The following is a 21,994-nucleotide window of genomic DNA, read 5'->3' as shown; positions in this document are numbered from 1 at the left end:
CAGGATAGCCCATATACAACTGAATCTAGCATTATTAACTTTAAATTTTTTGAGCCTGCCCAAAGGCCAGATGTTATCAGCAGCTGAACAGCATCTACAGAAACCAGCTGCAAAGACAGAAGCAGAACAACTGGTTAAGTGGAGAGATCCAATAACAAACAGTTGGGAAATAGGTAAAATAATAACTTGGGGTAGAGGTTATGCTTGTGTTTCTCCAAGCCAAAATCAACAGCTGATTTGGATACCATCAAGACACCCGAAACCTTATCATGAGCCAGATGCTGAGGAAGAGATTCCGGGAGGATCCCGAGGACCCCCTGGTTGCAGCCATGTTGAGACTGATGCTGAGGAGGACCCCAACTGTCACAAGCAACACCTGTCAAACACAGCCACCCACCTGGGGACAGATCAAGAAGCTGTCACAGATGGTGGAAGAAAACCTGAGGAAAGCGGGACAACCAGTCACAATAAGTAATTTAATGGGTAGCTATAATAGTGGTGATCGCCATTGCTGTGAGTATTCCTTCAACAAGGGCAGACACAGAGAACAATTATACTTATTGGGCATATTTATCAATCTTGGCTGGCAATAATGCCTGGATGTAATCACTCTATGACACAGTTACACATGCTTTCTGATCTCAGTATTTACCATAATAAATCTGCTCTTATAATTGAGGCATACTGCCCTCAAAAACCTGTTTGTAAACAAAATTAAACCTGGCCAGAAAAAATGAACGTACTTGTTTAGGAAGATTGCATTGCAAAACAGGCAGAGGTGCTGTGCAGTGATTCCTATGGAATCATTATTGATTGGTCCCCTAAGGGGATGTTTAGCTTGAACTGCACCTCTCAGTCTGCATGCCATGGCCACACTATGTTCAGATGGTCTGAACAAAACGGTCAGATGGTAGAAATGATAAGAAGTATGGCAAAAGTTCATATTATCTGGAACCATGGCAGTATAGTGGCACCTCAACCTCAAATGATAAGGTTCGTTGTAGGAGCTAAACATAAGGATTTGTGGAAACTATTAATAGCTCTTAATAAGATCAAAATTTGGGAACAAATATTTAAAGCATCCTGGGCACACCTGACCTTAATGCCAGGAACTGGAGTATGGAGCTGCAGATAGATTAGCAGCTAGTAACCCATTAAAATGGATAAAAATGCTTGGAAGCTCTGTGATTTCAATGATGATTGTGCTTTTAATCTGTTGTCTTTGTATAGTCTGCAAATGTGGAACTTGACTCCTGCGAGAAGTAGCTCACTGTGACAAAGCTGCCTTTGCTTTGATCGATTTGCAAATAAAAGGGGGACATGTTGGGAACAGGCCCCCCAAAATCTGGCCATAAACTGGCTCCAAAACTGGCCATAAACAAAATCTCTGCAGCACTGTGACATGTTCATCATGGCCATGATGCCCACACTGGAAGGTTGTGGGTTTACCAGAATGAGGGCAAGGAACACCTGGCCCGCCCAGGGTGGAAAACCACTTAAAGGCATTCTTAAACTACAAACAATAGCATGAGCGATCTGTGCCTTAAGGACATGCTCCTGCTGCAGATAACTAGCCCAACCCATCCCTTTATTTTGGCCCATACCTTCGTTTCCCATAAGGGATACTTTTAGTTAATCTATAGAAACAATGCTAATGACTGGCTTGTTGTTAATAAATACATGGGTAAATCTCTGTTCAAGGCTCTCAGCTCTGAAGGCTGTGAGACCCCTGATTTCCCACTTCACACCTCTATATTTCTGTGTGTGTGCGTCTTCAATTTCTCTAGCGCCGCTGGGTTAGGGTCTCCCTGACCAAGCTGGTCTCGGCAGAGAAAGGCAAGCCAGGAGAACATATGGGAGAACAGAGGTCCAGGAAAATCACATTTAGATAAGGAGACATCAGAAGACAAGTGATTAGTTTCAGGATTATGGAGGTGACCCACTCTCATATTGAAATGTCAAGATTGTTTTTAACTTTTACTACTAAAAATCAAAATGTCTTTACCTGATACAGTTACCACAAGCTCCCTTGGCAAACCAAATATCCGGTTATCTGTGTCAAAGACTATCACCACAGAACTAGCTGCATCATGATGCACAAAGACCTAGAAGGGGAAAGTATAAGAATCATGACAAGTTCTGCTTAAGGTGTACTGTATCCCTGCTATATTATTAGGGCCCATATAGCAAACTAAGGAGATGATGCCTTGCCATCTAAAGTATACAAAATGCTAGAAAATTTTCCCTTTTGGTGGCAAGGGGCACAAGGATAACAAGATATCGTAATCAAGAGGCAGTCACACTTTTATTTCTTTATTCCCTTCAAGATTTCTAACTAGAGTTTCAAAATAAAACAGAAGTATTACTAAGAATAAAAATTTACATGATGCTACTCAATTTGAGTTTCTTACCTGTGAATGTTGTTGCTGGTACCCATCAGCGATGGCATTGATGTTATGGACACCTGGCGCTAAGAGTACATGGAAATAACCTCCCTCTTTTGTGTGTACCTTTATTCCTTCATTAAGTACAATGACTGCTTTAGAGATTGGCTTTCCAGTCTTATCTTTAACAAATCCATGAACTCCCTTGTGAACCTGAAAAAATGTTTAAACTATAAATTTATGTTGTCATAATGCCAGACATTGTAGAGGCACTAGCTTGAGGCATGACCAAAACCAACCAACCGAACAAACAAAACAAAAACCACACACAAACAAGTGTCAAACTCTGTATGGCCTGCTTCTTCTCTTTCCCCCCACCTCCCCCCCCCCACTGACTCTGACCTTGTTTGCCATTCATTCAGTGTTCAGGGTCACAGAGCTGGACATAAAAGAGAACTCTGATACTGTCACAGCCTGAAGCATTCGAACCCAACCTTCTAATGCCTTGAGTGATTTCCTTCCCACTATGGTATACTACTCCAGTAACTCTGTGATATTCAAATTAAAGAACTTGCAGCATCTTGCAAGGTCAAATTACCTAAATTATAGCAGATTCCAGAGATGTGAATGAATGGCATCTATTTAGGAAACATAAAATAACCAAAACTCTTCTATATAAATTTAAAATAAATAATATACATTTTTGGTAAAAGACAATGTTTCGATAAAGGTTTTCACTGAACACATTCCTGGGAGTTTGCCTCTAGTTAAAAGGAAAAGACTCACCTCCACTAACATACTAAGAAGAGATCTCTTATTGTCTGCCCACAAGGAAGGGAGCTGTGCAGCACTAGGAAAGTAACAGCAGCTTGTGTATACTGTGATTTCCGGACAATGGCCATAGGTGACGCTATAATCCTAAAATATAAAGTTCAAAATCAAATGTGGGAAAATTAGTAAGTAAAAGAAAGAATGAGGCATTGTAATACAACAAATGGAGTAAATGAAAAGAAAATGTAGCTGATGTAAACTAAGAAACTGTAAAGCATTTTATGACAAGTATAAATAAACCTCTCTGTATTATAATCAGTCACAAACTCTATGAGAGACCTTGAGGATAGGGGCTATGTCGAATTCACTTTCCTATCTTCAGTGCTTCCCACTGTGCCTGGTAGTGCCAGTTAGATGGGGTTTATTCGGGTTCGCTGAAGAAATGAATCAATAAGTTCATGCAGAAGAGGGTCAGCTTCCCTTAAAACCCAGAAACGTCACAGTTGTTCTTGAAGCTCTGGAGATAATAATCATTAGCCCTCTGATACCCTCAACCTGGACGCCTGCTGGTAACAATACCCACTCCCTGCAATATAGCATTTATCAAATTATCTTAACTGATTAGAGATTAGTTTTCCCATAGCATAGCTCAGATCATGTCAATATTGTTATCCCTGCTCAAAACCTGTGCAGACAGGTTCAAAAACCCAACTTACCACCTTTTCCCAAAATATCTTCTTTTTCCTAACTCAGTTAATGATATTAACTCATTTTCTCACATAGCCATGAAACGTCTTGTCTTTGACTTCTCTATCTCACTATCATCCATAATTTGCTGAATCTTGTCAATTCTACCTCTATATAATCTCTAAAATGTCATCCTCTGACTCTACTCTCCTTGCCACTAGCATAACCTAGGCCCTCATTACTTTTTGTCTAGACAATTCCAAACCAGTCTCCCTGTACCAGTGTCTCTTCCTCCAAACTATCTTAACTGATTATTTAGAGATTAGTTTTCCCATAGCATAGCTCAGATCATGTCAATATTGTTATCCCTGCTCAAAACCTCATAGTTTCCCATTCTTATTAAAACAAAGCATTCAAAGCAACCAGTACTCTTTCCATTCTTAACCTTTTGCGGCTCTGCATTACACTCCATACTCTAACTAAATTGGACTGCCACTATGTACTGCTTCCTCTTTCTGGAATGTTCTGCTTCACAATCTCTGCAGCCCAAATGCCATCTCCTCTACAGAGAAAAAGGCTGTATCTCTGACTACATATAATTTTTTGTGTCTTTAATTTCTCATGGCCTGTTGAGAGCTAATTTCTTCTACATCAAATCAATTAATTATGTAACACAGTTAATTCGTACAATAGGCCAGGCAATATATTTTATCACTAATATGGCAAAGTGCCTCCCAGTAGTAAGTTCTTAGTACATAAAGGACAGAAGACAGGCAGAAATGGGAATGAAGTCAGTTTTCTGGTTGCACATGTGAATAAAATGATCAGCCACCCACCCATCTGCTAACAACTCCTGCCTAATTTGAAGTGGATAGACAGTGAATTAAAATGCTGTCAGAAATTAAAGAAGACCTAAATAAATGGATGGGAGGACAATATTGTAGAGATGTCAATACTACACAAAGTGATCTACGGTTTCAACACAACCTCTAACAAAATTCCAACATCCCTTTTCTCAGAAAAAGAAAAGCCAACGCTCAAATTCAAATGGAATGACAAGGGGCCCTGAATAGCCAAAACAATCTTTAAGAACAATAAAGTTGAAGGACTCACATGTTCCAATTTTACAATTTACCACAACAAACCTACATTAATCAAAACAGTGATACTGGCATAAAGGCAAACACATAGACCAATGGAATAGAATTGAGAGTACAGAAATAAACCCACACATCTATGGTAAACTCATTTTTGACAAGGGTACCAAAACCATTCAGTGGGGAAAAAATAGTCTTTCAACAAATAGTGCTGAGACAACTGAATTTCTACATACAAACAAACGAAGCTGAACTCCTACTTCATGCCATAAAAAATAAATTGCATCAATGACCAAAATACGACAGCTTGATCCATACATTTTTTTTTTTTTTTTTTTTGAGACAGGATCTCACTCTGTTGCCCAGACTGGAGTGCAGTGGCGAGATCTCGGCTTATCGCAATCTCTCCCTCCCAAGCCATTCTCCTGCCGCAGCCTCCCGAGTAGCTGGGATTACAGGTGCGCGGCACTACAGCCCGGCTAATGTTTGTATTTTTAGTATATGGGGTTTCACCATGTTGGCCAGGCTGGTCTTGAACTCCTGACATCAAATGATCCACCCACCCTGGCCTCCCAAAGTGCTCTGATTACAGGCCTGAGCCACCGTGCCCAGCCCATAAAACTCTTCAAAGAAAACGCAAGCATAGGTGGCATGGAGTGGGGCGGTGGTGGGGAGGGGCATGCACCCTGCCCCCCAACTCATCCCACATCTGCCCTCCAAAAAACAGAAAAAAGAAAAGAAAACATGGGGGGGGGGGTGGGGAATCTTCATGACCTTGGATTTAGCAACAGATCCTTAGATAAGATAACAATTGCAAAAGCAACAACAAAAACAGATACATTGGATTTCATCACAATTAAAAACTCTTGTGTATCAAAGGACATAATCAAGAAATTTAAAAGGTAACCTACAGAATAGGAGAAAATACTTGCAAATCATGTATCTGATAAGAATTTCATATCTAGAATACATAGCATCCAGAATGGTTTTTGTTTGTTTATTTGTTTTTCTTGAGATGGAGTTTCGTGCTTGTTCCCCAGGCTGGAGTGCAATGGTATGATCTTGGCTCACTGAAACCTCCACCTCCCTAGTTCAAGAGATTCTCCTGCCTCAGCCTCCCAAGTAGCTGGGATTACAGGTGCCTGCCCCCACGCCTAGCTAATTTTTTTGTATTTTTAGTAGAGACGGGTTTTACCATGTTGGCCAGGCTGGTCTCGAACTCCTGACCTCAGGTGATCCTCCTGCCTCAGCCTCCCAAAGTGCTGGGATTATAGACGTGAGCCACCACCACATTCAGCCTTTTATATTAACATATAAAGAACTCCAGCCTAGGCAACAAAGGGAGACCCTGTCTCTACAAAGAATTTAAAATAATTGGTCCAGCATGGTGGTGCATGCGGGTGGTGGTGGCTACTCCCAGAGGCTGAGGTGGGGGGATCACTTAGGCCTGGGAGGTTGAGGCTGCAATAAGCTGCGAAGGAGTCATAGCCACTGCACTCCAGCCTGAGCAACAAAGTGAGACTCTGTTAAAAAAAAAAAAAACAAACAAACAAAAAACCAAAAAAACGAAAATAAGTGTTGGTAAGGAGAGGATATGGGAAAAATTGGAACCCTCAAACAATGCTGGTAAGGAATGTAAAATGGTGCAGCTGCTGTGGAAAACAGTTTGGTGGTTCCTCAAAAGGTGAAACATAGAATTACAACATAACCAGGTAATTCCACTCCTAGGTATCTACCCCAAAGAAGTGACAGATACTTGTAATACCAAGGCTCATGGCAGCATGGGGTTCAAACAGATACCTGCAATACCAATGTTCATGGCAACATCATTCGCAATAGCCAAAAAGCAGAAATCCAAGTGCCCATCAATACATGAATTAACAAACAAAATGTGGTATAAACATAAATGGAATATTATTCAGCCATAAAAAGGAATGAAGTAAAGATACATGCTCTAAAATGGATGAATCCTAAAAACATTTTGCTAAGTGAAAGGGTAAATATTGTATGATTCTACTTACATGAAATATATAGAATAGGCAAATAGAAAGTAGACAGGGGTTCCAGGAGTCGTGGGAGAGGGGAATAGGGAGTTACTGCTTAGTGGATACAGAGTTTCTGTCTGGGGCAAATGAAGTTTTGGAAATAGATACGGTTTTGGGGGCACAACATTTAATTAATGTCACTGAACTGTACAATTAAAAATGGTTAAAATGGCCAAAAAAAGTACTCTTGGGTTAATTTAAGGGCTAAACATGTCAAGAAAGCCATGAGCCAGATGCCATTCACTTTACAATACCAGAAAAGTCACCTATTCTTGCACTCAATGGCCGATATTCATAAACTCCACTCTTTTTTTTTTTTTTTTTTTTTTTGAGATGGAGTCTCACTCTGTTGCCCAGGCTGGAGTGCAGTAGCACGATCTCGACTAGACTCACTGCAACCTCCGCCTCCCAGGTTCAAGTGATTCTCCTGACTCAGCCTCCCAAGTAGCTGGGATTACAGGCATCTGCCACCACATCCAGCTAATTTTTATATTTTTAGTAGAAACGGGGTTTCGCATGTTGGCCAGGCTGGTCTCGAACTCCCAATCTCAGATAATCCACCTGCCCTGGACTCCCAAAGCACTGGGATTACACGTACGACATCGTGCCTGGCCATAACTCCATTCTAACCATGTTCTAGAAAGCATACCTTCATGCTGCCCAGGTGACTATGCCATTCTGCTCCACGCATTACTCCTCCTGGAATATTCTCATCTATAAAAGCATTGAGAAATGTGGAATCAAGCAGACCTTAAGGTGAAACTCCTTTCCCCACAAAAGCAACAATAACAGCAATAACAAAAGGTATGGAAAACACTTACCTGATTTATTCGGGCAACTGGGCTGACCCATGTGCATGGATGGATGATTATTTGCATAAAGAGATGCCAGATGCTTCAGAGTCTCTTTATTTTCCACTGTAGAAAGAAAAAATTAGAAGTCAGTGGAGAAATCCAAATGATTTTTTCCCCAAGTTAACTTTCATGTATACAAGTCACCTTTTTCTCCTAATAAATTTTGTACTCTGCTTAAGTATACTGTTACTATAATTAACCCTAAAAGGTTTTATTTACCTAAGATAATCACACGAAGAAGACCAACATCCTCCTTACATTAAAAGGTTCTAATGGTGAGTTTTCATAACAGACTATTACACTAAACTACAAACTTGTTTTGATATGTCTTATTGCATTTTGGGACAACTGTAACCTAATAACAATATTCTTTGTTATTAGGATGCACTGAAAACCACCCAAACTATCTCCATATACTGCAACCCCACAGAGATTAAACCACCAACTGTTTAACTCACCATAAGATGCAACCACTTAGTCAAAGTTTAAAACAGGAGAGGACAAATCTGTACTGTTAGTGTTTGGTTACATAGGAGGTTCATGAGGCACAGAGAATGAAAAGTGTCATACTCACTTTTACATTCTCAGTATTTACAGACATAATAATTTTTCAGTAAATGGTTGTGGACTAAAGGGAACATATGGAACAAGATAGCTAGACTCAATAAAGCTGGGCTTCCATTAGATCTGAGCTCTCTTCTCCAAGTAACTGAACTGCTGATATATGTACAGTCTTCTTTGGTTGGTAATTTGCTCACAGAGTGTGCTCAAATGCTCACTATTTATAAAAATGTGGAAGGGACATTACTTAATTGGGATTTGCTACCTAAGCTAAATAGTATATATATGAAATGACATTCTACATACCTGTCTGTACTGGCTTGTCATAAGGATATGTGACCAGCACGGAACCACCATCTAAGGCAACAGAAAGACTAAAGTCCTGTTTTTGAATCAAATTTTCAATGATGGCTTTAGTCTCAGGTTGGGAGGCGTTATCTAAAAAAGAGAAAAGTCAAATATAAAATATCAAATTTTAAATCTTAGTATGAGTATCTAAGGAAATACTTTCTACTTGAATACAATCAAAATGCTAACTTAAAAATTTGCAGATAAATATTTTATTTCTCCATAAGCTACTATCTCAAGCAAGAAAGATACATTACAGAAGGTAGGTTAGTATGAGTTCTATTATGTACTTCAGGATATGTATATACTAATGACTCTAAGCAAGTTAAAGAAAAATCTTATTTAAAAAAAACAAAAAGAATACGCATATCCTGCTTTACAAAATAACTTAGGGAATATATAAATAACCTATCTGATATGGTTTGGCTGTACCCCCACCCAAATCTCAACTTGAATTGCATCTCCCAGAATTCCCATGTGCTGTGGGAGGCACCCAGTGAGAGGTGACTGAATCATGGGGGCGGGTCTTTCCCATGCTATTCTTGTGATAGTGAATAAGTCTCACAAGATCTGATGGGTTTATCGGGGGTTTCCACTTTCACTTCCTTCTCATTGTCTCTTGCCACTGCCATGTAAGAAGTGCCTTTCATCCTCCGCTATGATTGTGAAACCTCCCCAGCCATGTGGGACTGTAAGTCCAATTAAATCTCCTTTTCTTCCCAGTCTCAAGTATGTCTTTATTAGCAGCGTGAAAACAGATTAATACAGTAAATTGGTACCAATAGAGTCAGGTGTTGCTGAAAATATATCCAAAAATGTGGAAGCAACTTTGGAGCTGGGTAACAGGCAGAGGTTGGAACAGTTTGTAGGGCTCCGAAGAAGACAGGGAAACGTGGGAAAGTGTAGAACTTCCTAGAGACTTGTTGAATGGCTTTGACAAAAGTGCTGATAGTGATATGACCAATAAGGTCCAGACTGAAGTGGTCTCAGATGGAGATAATGAACTTGTTGGGAACTGGAGCAAAGGTGATTCTTGTTATGTTTTAGCAAAGAGACTGGCAGCATTTTGCCCCTGCCCCAGAGATTTTTGGAACTTTGAACCTGAGAGAGACTACTTAGGGTATCTGGTGGAAGAAATTTCTAAGCAGCAAAGCATTCAAGAGGTGACATGGGTGCTGTTAAAGGCATTCAGTTTCATAAGGGAAACAAAGCATAAAAGTTTGGAAAATTTGCAGCCTGACTATGCAGAAAAGAAAAACCCATTTTCTGGGGAGAAATTCAACCCAGCTGCAGAAATTTGCAAAAGTAGCAAGGAGCCTAATGTTAATGCCCAAGACCATGGGGAAAATATCTCCAGGCCATGTCAGAGACCTTCCCGGCAGCCCCTCCCATCAAAGGCCTGGAGGCCCAGGAGGAAAAAGTGGTTTTGTGGGCCAGGCTCAGGGTCCCTGTGCTGGGGGCAGTCTAGGGACTTGGTGCCCTGCCTCCTAGTTGCTCCAGCTGTGACTAAAAGGGGCCAAGGTACAGCTCAGGCTGTTGCTTCAGTGGATGGAAGCCCCAAGACCTGGCAGCTTCCATGTGGTGTTGAGCCTGCAGGTGCAAAAAAGCCAAGAATTTATGTTTGGGAACCTCCACCTAGATTTCAAGAGATGTATGGAAAAGCTTGGATGTCCAGGCAAAAGTTTGCCGCAGGGGCAGGCCCTTCATGGAGAACCTCTGCTAGGGCAGTGCAGAAGGGAAATGTGGGATCAGAGTCCCCACACAGAGTCCCTACTGAGGTACCACCTAATGGAGCTGGTGAGAAGAAGGCCACTGTTCTCCAGACCCCAGAATGGTAGATCCACCGACAGCTTGCACTATGCCCCTGGAAAAGCCACTGACACTCAATGCCAGTTGGTGAAAGCAGCTGGGAGAGAGACTGTACCCTGTAAAGCCACAGGGGTAGAGCTGCCCAAGACCATGGGAACCTACTTCCTGCATCAGCATGACCTAGATGCAAAACATGGAGTCAAAGGAGAAAATTTTTGAACTTTTAAGATTTGACTGCCCTGCTTGATTTTGAACTCGTATGGGGCCTGTAGCCCCTCTGTTTTGGCCAATTTCTCCCATTTGGAATGGCTGTGTTTACCCAATGCCTGTACCCCTATTTTATCTAGGAAGTAACTAACTTGCTTTTGATTTTACAGGCTCATAGGCAGAAGGGACTTGTCTCAGATGAGATATTGGACTGTGGACTTTTGAGTTAATGCTGAAATAAGACTTCGGGGGACTGTTGGGAAAGCATGATTGGTTTTGAAATGTGAGGACATGAGATGTGGGAGGGACCAGTGGCAGAATGATATGGTTTGGCTGTGTCCCCATCCAAATCTCAACTTGAATTTTATTTCCCAGAACTCCCACTTGTTGTGGGAGGGACTCAGTGGGAGGTAACTGAATCATGGGGGTGGGTCTCTCCTGTATTATTCTCGTGATGGTGAATAAGTCTTACGAGATCTGATGGGTTTATCAGATCTGCTTTTGCTTCCTTCTCATACTCTCTTGCTGCCACCATGTAAGAAGTGCCTTTCATCCTCCGCCATGATTGTGAAACCTCCCCAGCCATGTAGAGCTGTAAGTCAAATTAAAAATCCTTTTCTTCCCAGTCTTGGGTATGCCTTTATCAGCAGTGTGAAAATGGACTAATATGCTATCTTTGGAAGAAAATTAGTTTCAGAAAGCTGGCTGTTCTCTGCAGCACTGTTTACAAAAGCAAAAAAGCAAGTGGCCAGAAATAAAGTAAATATCTATCGGTAGAAAATGGTTGAATAAATTAGAGTACTGTCATAGATTAATGGCATACTAGATGCCATTAAAAAAGAATGTTGAGCCTGGCACAGTGGCTAATGCCTGTAATCCCAGCACTTTGGGAGGCTGAGCCAGGCAGATCACCCGAGGTCAGGAGTTCAAGACCAGCCTGACCAACATGATAAAACCTCGTCTCTACTAAAAATACAAAAATTGGCCAGGCATGGTGGCAGGTGCCTATAATCCCAGCTATTCAGGAGGCTGAGACAGGAAAATTGCTTAACCTGAGAGGCAGAGGTGAGCCAAGATCAAACCATCACACTCCAGCCTGAGCAACAGAGTGAGACTCTGTCTCAAAAAAAAAAAAAAAAAAGAATGTTAGAGATCTGTAAGTACTGAAATTGAAAGATGTCAGTGATACACATTTAATGAAAAAGGTTATAGAATAATGTATACAGTTGGTGATCCCATTTAAGTAAATAAGAAACAGGGCTCTTCAAATCAATATACACATATATGTGTGTCATGTGTGTATACACACACATAGGAGGGGAGAGAGAATACACATCTCTACACAACTAGTGAAGAAACATCCCGATATAATGGATTGAATTTATATGAAAAATTTTAATTATTTTTGCAAATAATAATGGAGAAAAATTCAAAAAGTTTTCCGGATGTCTGTATTCATTTATACCTCACATTCATAACCCAGACAAGAAAGTACTTCATTACTCACTGACAAAATAGGATCAACCAATCTTCCAGCAAAAAGAAATTATCTCCTAAGTATTTTAATGGCCTAAAAATTAGCCTTACTTGTGAAGTCTGTATCCAAATCTTTGCCACGAGCATTCGTTTGTCCTATTTTTGAAGTACAGTCTTTCTCTTGAGCTCTCTCTCGCCCATCTGGATTTAGAGAAGGGACAATCACAATCCTAGTCCTGTCAACCAACTAAAGCAGAAACAGAAATTAATGAGTTACTAGCTGTGTGTAGAATCAATGGGTACCCTCTCATGCCTCAAACGGAAAGTCTGTTGTTTATTCTACACACAGTTAACGTAAAAGGCAGAACTAAAATGAACGAAAAAATAAAAAATAAAATTTCCTTTTGCTTCAAATATATTAAAAATAAGCAAAAAACTACTGTACAGCTAATGTTCCCAGAGACCTCCCAGTGACTTATAACAGGGGTCAGGAACCACTAACTGCCGGCCAAATTCAGTTGGTGCCTGCTATTGTATATAAAGTTTTACTGACACATAACCATGACTATTCATTTACATATGACTGCTTTTGTGCTCTAATGGCAGAGTTGAGTGAGTTCACAACACAGAGCACCAGTCCCACAAAGGAAGATAACAATTTTTGGTCGGTCTGATTTAAACGCATGTCACCTAATTACACAGGTCCCTTCCGATCCTAATCATGACATCAATTCTTTCCAAATTTGTTTTGGGGAGGCAGAACTGCACTGGGCTTCGGAGTAGACATACTTGGGTTTAAATTCTAGTTTTACCAGTTTCTAGCTGTGGGACTGCCTCAGTTTCTACATTTATAAAATGGAGATAATCATTATCACATGGTTGAGGATATAATGATCTATATAATATACATGGTATATTACCTGGCACATAATATGTATTCAATAAATATCAGTTCTTTTTCCCTTTCCTAAGTCCACTATGGACAGTGCCAATTAGTGAGTGTTTTAGAAGGATGCACTCTTTTCTTCCCTTCTCTAAGGCAACCTACAACTAGGATGCTTAATCATACATGCCCAAGCCTGTGGGTCAAAGTTGTTTTGTTTGTTTTCGAGATTTCGGCCTGTTACCCAGGCTGGAATACAGTGGTGCAATCACAGCTCACTGCAGTCTTGACCTACAAGGCTCAAGTGATCCTCCCACTTTAGCCTCCCAAGTAGCTAGGATTACAGGTGTGCACCTCAATGCCCAGCTAATTTTTAAAATGTTTGTAGAGACAGGGTTTCACTCTGTTGCTCAGGCTGGTCTCAACCGTCTGGCATCAAGTGGTCCTCTTCTCTTTAGCCCCCTGAAGTGTTGTGATTACAGGCATGAGTCATCACACCCTGGTCAAAGTTCTTTTTTGTAATCACAGATGGCTCAAGTAGATAATACCATATTGCTTTTTCTAAAATCTCTTAGCAGCCAAGATGTCCAATAATTTTTTATGTATTACATGAAAAGGAAAACTATATTGAAAAACTAGACTTTCACTAGATTTTTCTTTTTTCTTTTCTTTTCTTTTTTTTTTTTGAGACGGAGTCTCGCTCTGTCACCCAGGCTGGAGTGCAGTGGCCGGATCTCAGCTCACTGCAAGCTCCGCCTCCCGGGTTCATGCCATTCTCCTGCCTCAGCCTCCCGAGCAGCTGGGACTACAGGCGCCCACCACCTCGCCCGGCTAGTTTTTTTGTATTTTTTTAGTAGAGACGGGGTTTCACCGGGTTAGCCAGGATGGTCTCGATCTCCTGACCTCGTGACCTGCCCGTCTCGGCCTCCCAAAGTGCTGGGATTACAGGCTTGAGCCACCGCGCCCGGCCTAGATTTTTCAATATAGTATCCTAGTTATAAGTAATTCAGAATGGAAGTTCCTCAAGTTAGAATGTAAAAACTGGCCAGGCTCCACGGCTCACGCCTGTAATCCCAGCACTTTGGGAGGCCAAGGCAGGATTACCTGAGGTCACGAGTTCGAGACCAGCGTGGCCAACATGGCAAAACACTGTCTCTACTAAAAATATAAAAAAAATCTGTAGTCCCAGCTACTCAGGAAGTTGAAGTGGGATAACTGCTTGAACCCAGGAGGCGGAGGTTGCAGTGAGCCAAGATCTACCATTGCACTCAAGCCTGGGTGATAGAGCAGGACTCCGTCTCAAAAAAAAAAAAAGAAAAGTAAACAACTGTGAACAAAGACTGGAAGGGTAGTGTGGCTATTAAATGACGGAGTAGGAAATTGAATGTAAATTTTTAGTATTCTTTCCTGTATGCCTCTCAAGACATACAAGGAAATATAATAGAAAGGCACTATTAACAAAGGGTATATACTACAAAGATGGTTCATTTTTAAAGAGTAAAGTTCATAATGTACTATAAGTGACTGTAAAATCTAGCAAGAAATTAAAAATTTTAAAAATGTTGCCCTGATATTAATGTTCAGCTTTTTCCTTTTAAAGCATGTCAACCCCAGCTATTCTCTTACTTGGGTAACAGCTGGGTTCTTTTTGTAGTTCAGGCAGAGAAATTCTGCCAGAGCCAAAAGCAGTTCAGTTCCAACTGGCGCATTTCCATGGATACCAGCAACAAAACGAATCTTTGGTTCTTCAGGCTCAGATACATTGGGCTTATTGGAGATTTCAAGGGACCAAATGTGACGGTATTCAGCGCTCTGTCCCAAACTTTCAAAAACCAGAAACAAAAATATCAGCAAGTAATCAAGCACTATGTTAACGTTGACTTACGGACTTTAAAAATAGAAATGAAAATAAAACACAAAAAGTTTTAAAAAGTCTTTAAAGAGTGAATCACTGTATCAGAAAACCTTAAGAAAATTAGTTTTCCTTGACCAAAGAACATCAAATAGATGATATTATCAGGTTTACGAAAGATTATGATTTAGTCTACCATCCTTCCAAATTCAGTCATTCTCATACAATCATCACAATATTTGCCCTGCCTTCTTTAATCTATACTACTATTTAGTTAATATATATCTTTTGTCCTAACTCACAAATTAAATTTTTATTACAGAAATATTTAAGTATGTATGAATGCAGGTAACCTCCCTTATTTATTTATTTATTTATATTATTATTATTATCATTATTATTATTATTATATTTTTAAGAGACAGGGTCTTACTATGTCACCCAAGCTGGAATGCAATGGCTTGATCATAGCTCACTGCAGCCTCAAATTCCAGGGCTTGAGTGATCCTCTGGCCTCAGTCCCCTAAGGGAGTAGTACTACAGGTTTGTGCCACCATGCCTGGATAATTTCTTTAAAAAATTTTGTAGAGACAGGGACTTGCTATATTGCTGAGGCTGGTTTCAAGTGCTTCTGGCCTCAAGTGATTCTCCCACCTCAGTCTCCCAAAGTCCCGGGATTACAGCATAAGCCACCACCCTGGCCCTCCCTTTTTAAATCTAAATTAATATTTGTAAATAAGTCATGTTACATTTTACTATAAATGCAACACCAGTTTCACAGTAAAAATAATTTGTGAGTGGGGAAAAAAATAACAATTCAATGAAAATTAAACAATGGTCAAATACTCTGCTTACCCAAGAGCTTTGAGCTTAAGGTCTGCTTTCTTTAACATAAAGGGAGATTTACAAGAATTGGATAGAAAAAATATAATCATATTAAATTCAGAAAAATTAACAGAAACCCGATTGCTTTCTCATGATGCTATTCAATGGTACTTAGTGCCTGTTGGTGTACCACCTAAAACTCTCTTGTGCCCCACCACTGGCATGTGTGGCATATTTTGAGAAAATATTTAACTAAAAAGTGTGTCTTGAATCAGGAGGTTAAAAAAATTAAATCAACTAAGTAAACACACAGCAAAATAATGTCCAATTTTTGTTTGTTTTAGAGACAGGATCTTACTGTCACCTAGGCTGGAGTGCAGTGGTATGATCATAGTTCAGTGTAAATTGGAGCTCCTGGCCTCAAGCAATCCTCCCACTTGGACCTCCCAAAGTGCTGGGATTACAGGTGTGAGCCACTGTGCCCAGCCTGGTTTTATTTTAAAATTAAAAAAATATGAACCCTATGGTACTAAGATTGTATGATATTAAACCTGAAATAGCCAGAAATATTCAAGAATCAGTTAAGGAAGAAAAGTAATTGGTATTGCCAAAGAAACTAACACTCTGCATCTATGAACATTGTAAATCAGAATTTGAGGAACTAAGTTTTCTAATGAAATTAAAAGGACCAATAAAGAAAGACAAAGTAAAAAGGTAAAAGGCTAAATAATGTTCACAAGGTTTGCAGCAGAGAACTATAAGCTCAAGGAAAAATGTAAAGACCTTACCTACAACAGGCAACCATAGGAATGGACAAATCATAGAAATAATTTTGGAGTAACTGTAACAAAATCTGTTACAGTGCAAGTGAGGCAAGTGCAAGTGAGGCAAGCAACCACCAGAAAGTGAAGGTAAAGGCTATCTCAGCTATCAGTTTTCCATCAGCCAGGACTACATATTCTCCCTGGGATCCACAATCACATAAGTCCCTAAGACTTCAAGTAAGAGACTGTGAATAAAGACTAGAATTAGGACAGCAACTAGGCTTCATTTTCTAATTTAAAAAAAAAGTTACACATAATCCCTAACAGGTGAGCTTATAGTTCTAAATTCCTCGCTTGCCCCAAGCAAAATAAAACAAACTAAACAATATTGAGTCAGAGCATATTAATAGATCTGTAGCTGAGTGATGGAAAGGGTTTTGCAATCAGTCAAAATAATTATCAGGAAGAGCAATTTTACATTTCCTGGAAGCACAGGCTATCTACTTCTCATCTAACAAGTAATTCTCCTTAAAGTTCCCAAGATTCACTATTAAAAAGATCTCCAAGCAAATACCTGTTGCAAAATAAGTAAACTCCAACTCTCTGTACATTCTGTTCCCAAATATTTCTATATAAATTACAATAACTATTCAACATGGCTAATGCTGATTTTACTCTTGAAAAAAAAAAAAAGACAGTAGGAAGTGACACTTACTTGGTAAGATTTGTAATATGTGGATAGTTCATTACAAGTCCTCTCAGAAACTCTGATAAGTCTTTGTAGGAATGGTATCGATAAAGAGCCAGATTTGAGGAGGAGCGTAACATGAGGCTTTCCAAACCATTCTCCGCTGAAAGGTCTTTAATTAAAGTTTCAAACTCTTTAGTAGTTGGATCACTGGCATCACTGGTGCTGGTGCTAGCCCCTTTTCCTTTCTTTGATTCACTGTTTGAATCTGCTGAGGATCGAACAAGTGTGAAGTTGACCTGAATAGCGCCTTCACTCTTGACGGTCACATTCTTGGTAACCGGATTATACCTATGACAAAGGAGACAGATCAGAACCACACTCCTGCAGCTGGAGTACCCAAACCCTGGGAAGGCAGGTGAACAGAGAACGTGAGAATCCTTGGGATAAATGTGGTGCAGCTTCCTAAAGAGACAAAATTTTAACATTGAGTAATTTATTATTTTTAATACATTAATAATACATTAATAGACATGGGTATACTACAAAATATGCATGGACTTTTTTCATAATTTTTTTTTTAAGACGGAGTCTTGCTCTGTCACCCAGGCTGGAGTGCAGTGGCACCATCTCAGTTCATTGCAACTCCGCCTCCTGGGTTCAAGTGATTCTCCTGCCTCAGCCTCCTGAGTAGCTGGGATTACAGGTGCCCACCACCATGTCTGGATAATTTGTGTATTTTTAGTAGAGACGGGATTTCAACATGTTTACAGGTGGGTCTCAAACTTCTGACCTCAAGTGATCCACCTGCCTCTGCCTCCCAAAGTGCTGGGATTACAGGCCTGAGCCACTGCACCTGGCCTAGGTTTTTAAGATTAATTATATGGCTTTAAAAGAAATTTAGTGCTTGTAGTGGATACTCCCATGTCTCCTGGAACTTAAATTCACTTGTCTTCTATCAGGGTATATGGGTGGAAAAGTTGGAGGGGTGCTAAGTTAGGACATTCTCTGCCAAACACATCCTTCTCACCCTGTTTCTCAGATCCTCTGCTGCTTTAGTTAACACTCTGCCAAAATAGAAGAATCACAGAAAAGACCTCATTACTCATTAGTGTGAGGTTCTAACCCATCCATTTATGGACCACTAGATATCTGAAAACCATTAAAAAACAAAGGCAATGACTAAAATGTTTTCATATATTTACCCTTACTTCAATGGGTATTCAAACTAACTCTTTAGAAATAAGTTATCTAGCAGGAGGAAGGGAAAATGTCTCGTGGTAACATCTATACTTATCAAAAGATAAAAAAGAAAACAACAAGAGAAACCCTGTCTCTACTAAAAATACAAAAATTAGCTAGGTGTGGTGGCACACACCAGTAATATCAACTACTTGGGAGGCTGAGGCACAAACATCCCTTGAACCCAGGAGGCAGAAGTTGCAGGGAGCTAAGATAGTGCCTCCAGCCTGGGTGATAGAGAGAGGCACTGCCTCAAAAAAAAAAAAAAAAAAAAAGTTACTAGCATGTTAAATAGACTGCATTGCTTTGGGCTTGCCTTTATTTAGCAAATAAAGAGAATGATAAATATTCTTTCTATGCATTTTCTATGTTCTTTGTGCTTCATGAACTAACACTTTTGTTATTCCTTTAAAGGAAAAACTATCTTGAACACATTTCCAATAAATTCTACTACAAATTGGAACTGACTTTGTAGAATTACTTCAGCCTTACTCTCCTTTTTAATAAAAAACCTAAGGCCATGAGGATCAGGATTTGATGTGTATTCTAAAGTGTTTTGCCTAATGTCCAGGTTGGAAGCATGTCACAATGAGTCAACTAAGCAATAACTAGAATATTTATTCCAGGAATCTTTTTTTTTTTTTTTCATGTACTCTATCTGCCACTAAAGGAGAGGCAAAGGTATAACTGCCCCTAAACTTCCCAGCAATCCATTCAAAGTTGCTTAACTAGAATGTTCTGGTAATAATCCTCCAGAATGGAGCCATGTTTGTCTGTCCCCCAAGCACTCTATTTCAAAGCATTCAGTCACTCACCCTCGAGCAGATGCTGTGATTTTATAAGTTCCTGGAACCAGGAGACGCCAGTAATCTCCAGTTTTGTAAGTAGTCACTGGGTGATTAATCTCAGCAACACTAATGGTGGCATTTAATATACCCCTGCCATCTGTGGCATCTAGAACAAATCCTTTGACGCCCTGATGAACCTGGATTAAGTACAAGGACACCAGATTTCAATAGTAAACATCATCATCTAATTATCTTGGGAGGTCATATTCAAAATAACAGATTGTTAACACAAATAAATGGAACAAACAGGAATTTAGGAGTTCAGAGTGAAGTTCTATGTAAATGTTCATTAAAATATTTCTGAAGGCTAATTTTTCATAGGCTTTGTTTCTCTTTATCATGAAGAATATAAATAACACTGTTTAAACTTTAGCACATTCCGATGATTTCAGAATATATGACATATATTCTGTCATATATTCTGAAATCATCGGAATGTGCTAAATATAGCTGTTAATTTTCTTGGGTAGGATAGTTAATTTTCTTGGGTAGGATAGTAGCACTTACAGTATGTAGTAGCTCCTTATTTTTAGGAGATAGATGCTGAAATAATATTTAGGGGTAAAATACCATACCTGCAATTTATATTAAAATAGTTCAGTCAAAAATATGTATGTGTATGTCAGAGTGTAAATAAAATTTACATTAAAATAAAGCAAATACAACAAAATGTTAAAAATGTTAAATCTAGGTATAGGAATAATTATTGGCTAGTCATAACTTTTCTGTATATTTAAAATTTTTCAGAATAAAATGTCTTTAAATATAGTAAAAAACTCACAGACTTTATGTCACACCACTCAGGAAAAAGAAAAATGCAGAAATGTACTGGCATAAAGTATTAGTCTGATTATCCTAATTAACATTAGCGTATTTCTTATAATCTTTACCTATTGGCCACCACACATACCCAAAAAAAGGAAATTAATCATTTCACAGTAAATCACTGGCAGTAAGAAAAAGAATAAAAACATTTACTCTACAGCCCATCTTTCTATCACTTGGCCAATGATTAGGTGTGTATCCAATTTATGTTGGTCTTTTTTAAACACAGGGTAAAAAGTGACCACTAATCCTTAAGAGCCAAATATCACTACCTTGTTTAATCATTTTCAACTTTTCCTCACATATACAGATAAACTCATTTCCATCCATGAATTTTCTAGATAAATATATTAAACACCTTGGAATCTACAAATTGGTTAAATATATTAAAACAAATTGAAATTTTAAAGAGTATATTCTAAAATTACTGCATAAAAACCATGTGTACACACAAACATCTTTTCACCCTTGGGAGAAATTTCATACTTTTCCCCTGAATAGTCACCTGTTTCATAAACTGGATTAGTGATCTTCGATTCTGTTCCCAAAAGTTTGGCAGCTCTTTCTCAAATGGATATTTCACACAACCTAGTTCAATAGTCACTTCAAAGCAATTTGTTTGTAAATAGTTCCAGTCCTGCATTCCTCCTAAAAGATAAAAATTAAAATTAATCACTCTGAAGAAGTTCTAAACAGCTCAGATCTCATAAAGTAAGCAATAGTCCTAGTAAAAAGCCAAATTTATCTCTTATCAGCATTGATTGAAAAATGATAATGTGTTCATGTAAGGGCACTTTGATAACATGTTCATGTGAGGGCAAAACACCTACACCTTCATGTTTAAGAACTCAAATATAGCTTACACTCTTCTATTAGCACATGGAAGATTCTTTGTAATAGCCAGAAGTAAAATGTAATCCTTTAATCAAGTTTTAGTGCAGTATTCTTACTCAACCCTCAATGTACATCAAACACAAAAGTAGTTGAAAAGATTATTTAAATATCTTAAACTACTTAAACTATGTTTTAAAAATAATGATTATTCCTCAAAATTAAAAGATCAGTAACAAGCAGCACCATCTAGGAAAGCAGAAAGGCCATCAAGTTGTAAGGTCTTGATATAAAAGAATCTTTACCTGGGACATTATACCAACTAGCTCCATTTGTTATTCCATGAGGAAAATATTCATTAGGATACATATTCTTGCAAGGTCTACCTTGAAACATCTGGGAATTTTCCTGGAAAAACAAAAAGAATCTTTATTTGTATTTGTTTGCATCTCCATCAAAATATATATATATATATACTGGGAAGATACAGGAAAATAATAAAAGTGGCTTCCAACAGGGTGTGTGAGGGGTGGACGTAGGAGTAGGGTGGGGCTATGAGTAGTGAGACTTTTCAGTGTATAGCTTTTTATGCCATTTTGATTTTTCACTATCTGAACTTAATCTATTTTAAAAAATCAAAATTAAATGTGCTCTGTAAGAAAATATTGACTTCATTTATTACTCACAATTACAAGTAATATAAAACCCAGCTGAACCCCTCTCTAAAAAACATTTCTGTTCATATTCATACTTTCGTTTCATGCCTTCAAGGATCTTGAAGTCCAAAAAAGATAATACACACAGAATAAGAGTAAGCAGCTTTCCCTGACTTCTAGCAGGAATAAGATGGCCCCTCTGTGCTCTGACTGCCCTCTGTACAATTATCTTACATTACAACTACAATTGCACCTTTTTCTTCCCTAAAGACAACGTTTCCTTGAAACAGTTTGTGTGTCTGTGTCCTTAGCATCTAGCATACAGTAGGCGTCCAACTGAT

General features: G+C 39.0%; 1 protein-coding gene across 2 annotated transcripts in view; it reads right to left on the bottom strand.

Moving 5' to 3' along the window:
* Positions 1 to 21,994, bottom strand: part of CPD (carboxypeptidase D) — a 91,071-nt gene that overhangs the window by 8,541 nt on the left and 60,536 nt on the right. For both annotated transcript variants that reach the window (XM_025361596.1, XM_025361597.1), the window contains exons 9-20: positions 21,303 to 21,405; positions 20,672 to 20,814; positions 19,309 to 19,478; positions 17,279 to 17,602; positions 14,749 to 14,944; positions 12,351 to 12,486; positions 8,706 to 8,837; positions 7,806 to 7,901; positions 7,634 to 7,698; positions 3,171 to 3,302; positions 2,412 to 2,597; positions 2,006 to 2,105 (exon numbers count right to left, since the gene is read on the bottom strand). In XM_025361596.1, coding sequence (XP_025217381.1) covers positions 2,006 to 2,105; positions 2,412 to 2,597; positions 3,171 to 3,302; positions 7,634 to 7,698; positions 7,806 to 7,901; positions 8,706 to 8,837; positions 12,351 to 12,486; positions 14,749 to 14,944; positions 17,279 to 17,602; positions 19,309 to 19,478; positions 20,672 to 20,814; positions 21,303 to 21,405 — 1,783 coding nt within the window. The remainder of the gene's footprint in view (positions 1 to 2,005; positions 2,106 to 2,411; positions 2,598 to 3,170; positions 3,303 to 7,633; positions 7,699 to 7,805; positions 7,902 to 8,705; positions 8,838 to 12,350; positions 12,487 to 14,748; positions 14,945 to 17,278; positions 17,603 to 19,308; positions 19,479 to 20,671; positions 20,815 to 21,302; positions 21,406 to 21,994) is intronic.

This window comes from Theropithecus gelada, chromosome 16, assembly GCF_003255815.1.
Source record: "Theropithecus gelada isolate Dixy chromosome 16, Tgel_1.0, whole genome shotgun sequence".
In the NCBI taxonomy this organism is placed as follows: domain Eukaryota; kingdom Metazoa; phylum Chordata; class Mammalia; order Primates; family Cercopithecidae; genus Theropithecus; species Theropithecus gelada.
This window is presented reverse-complemented; position numbering and strand designations above follow the sequence as displayed.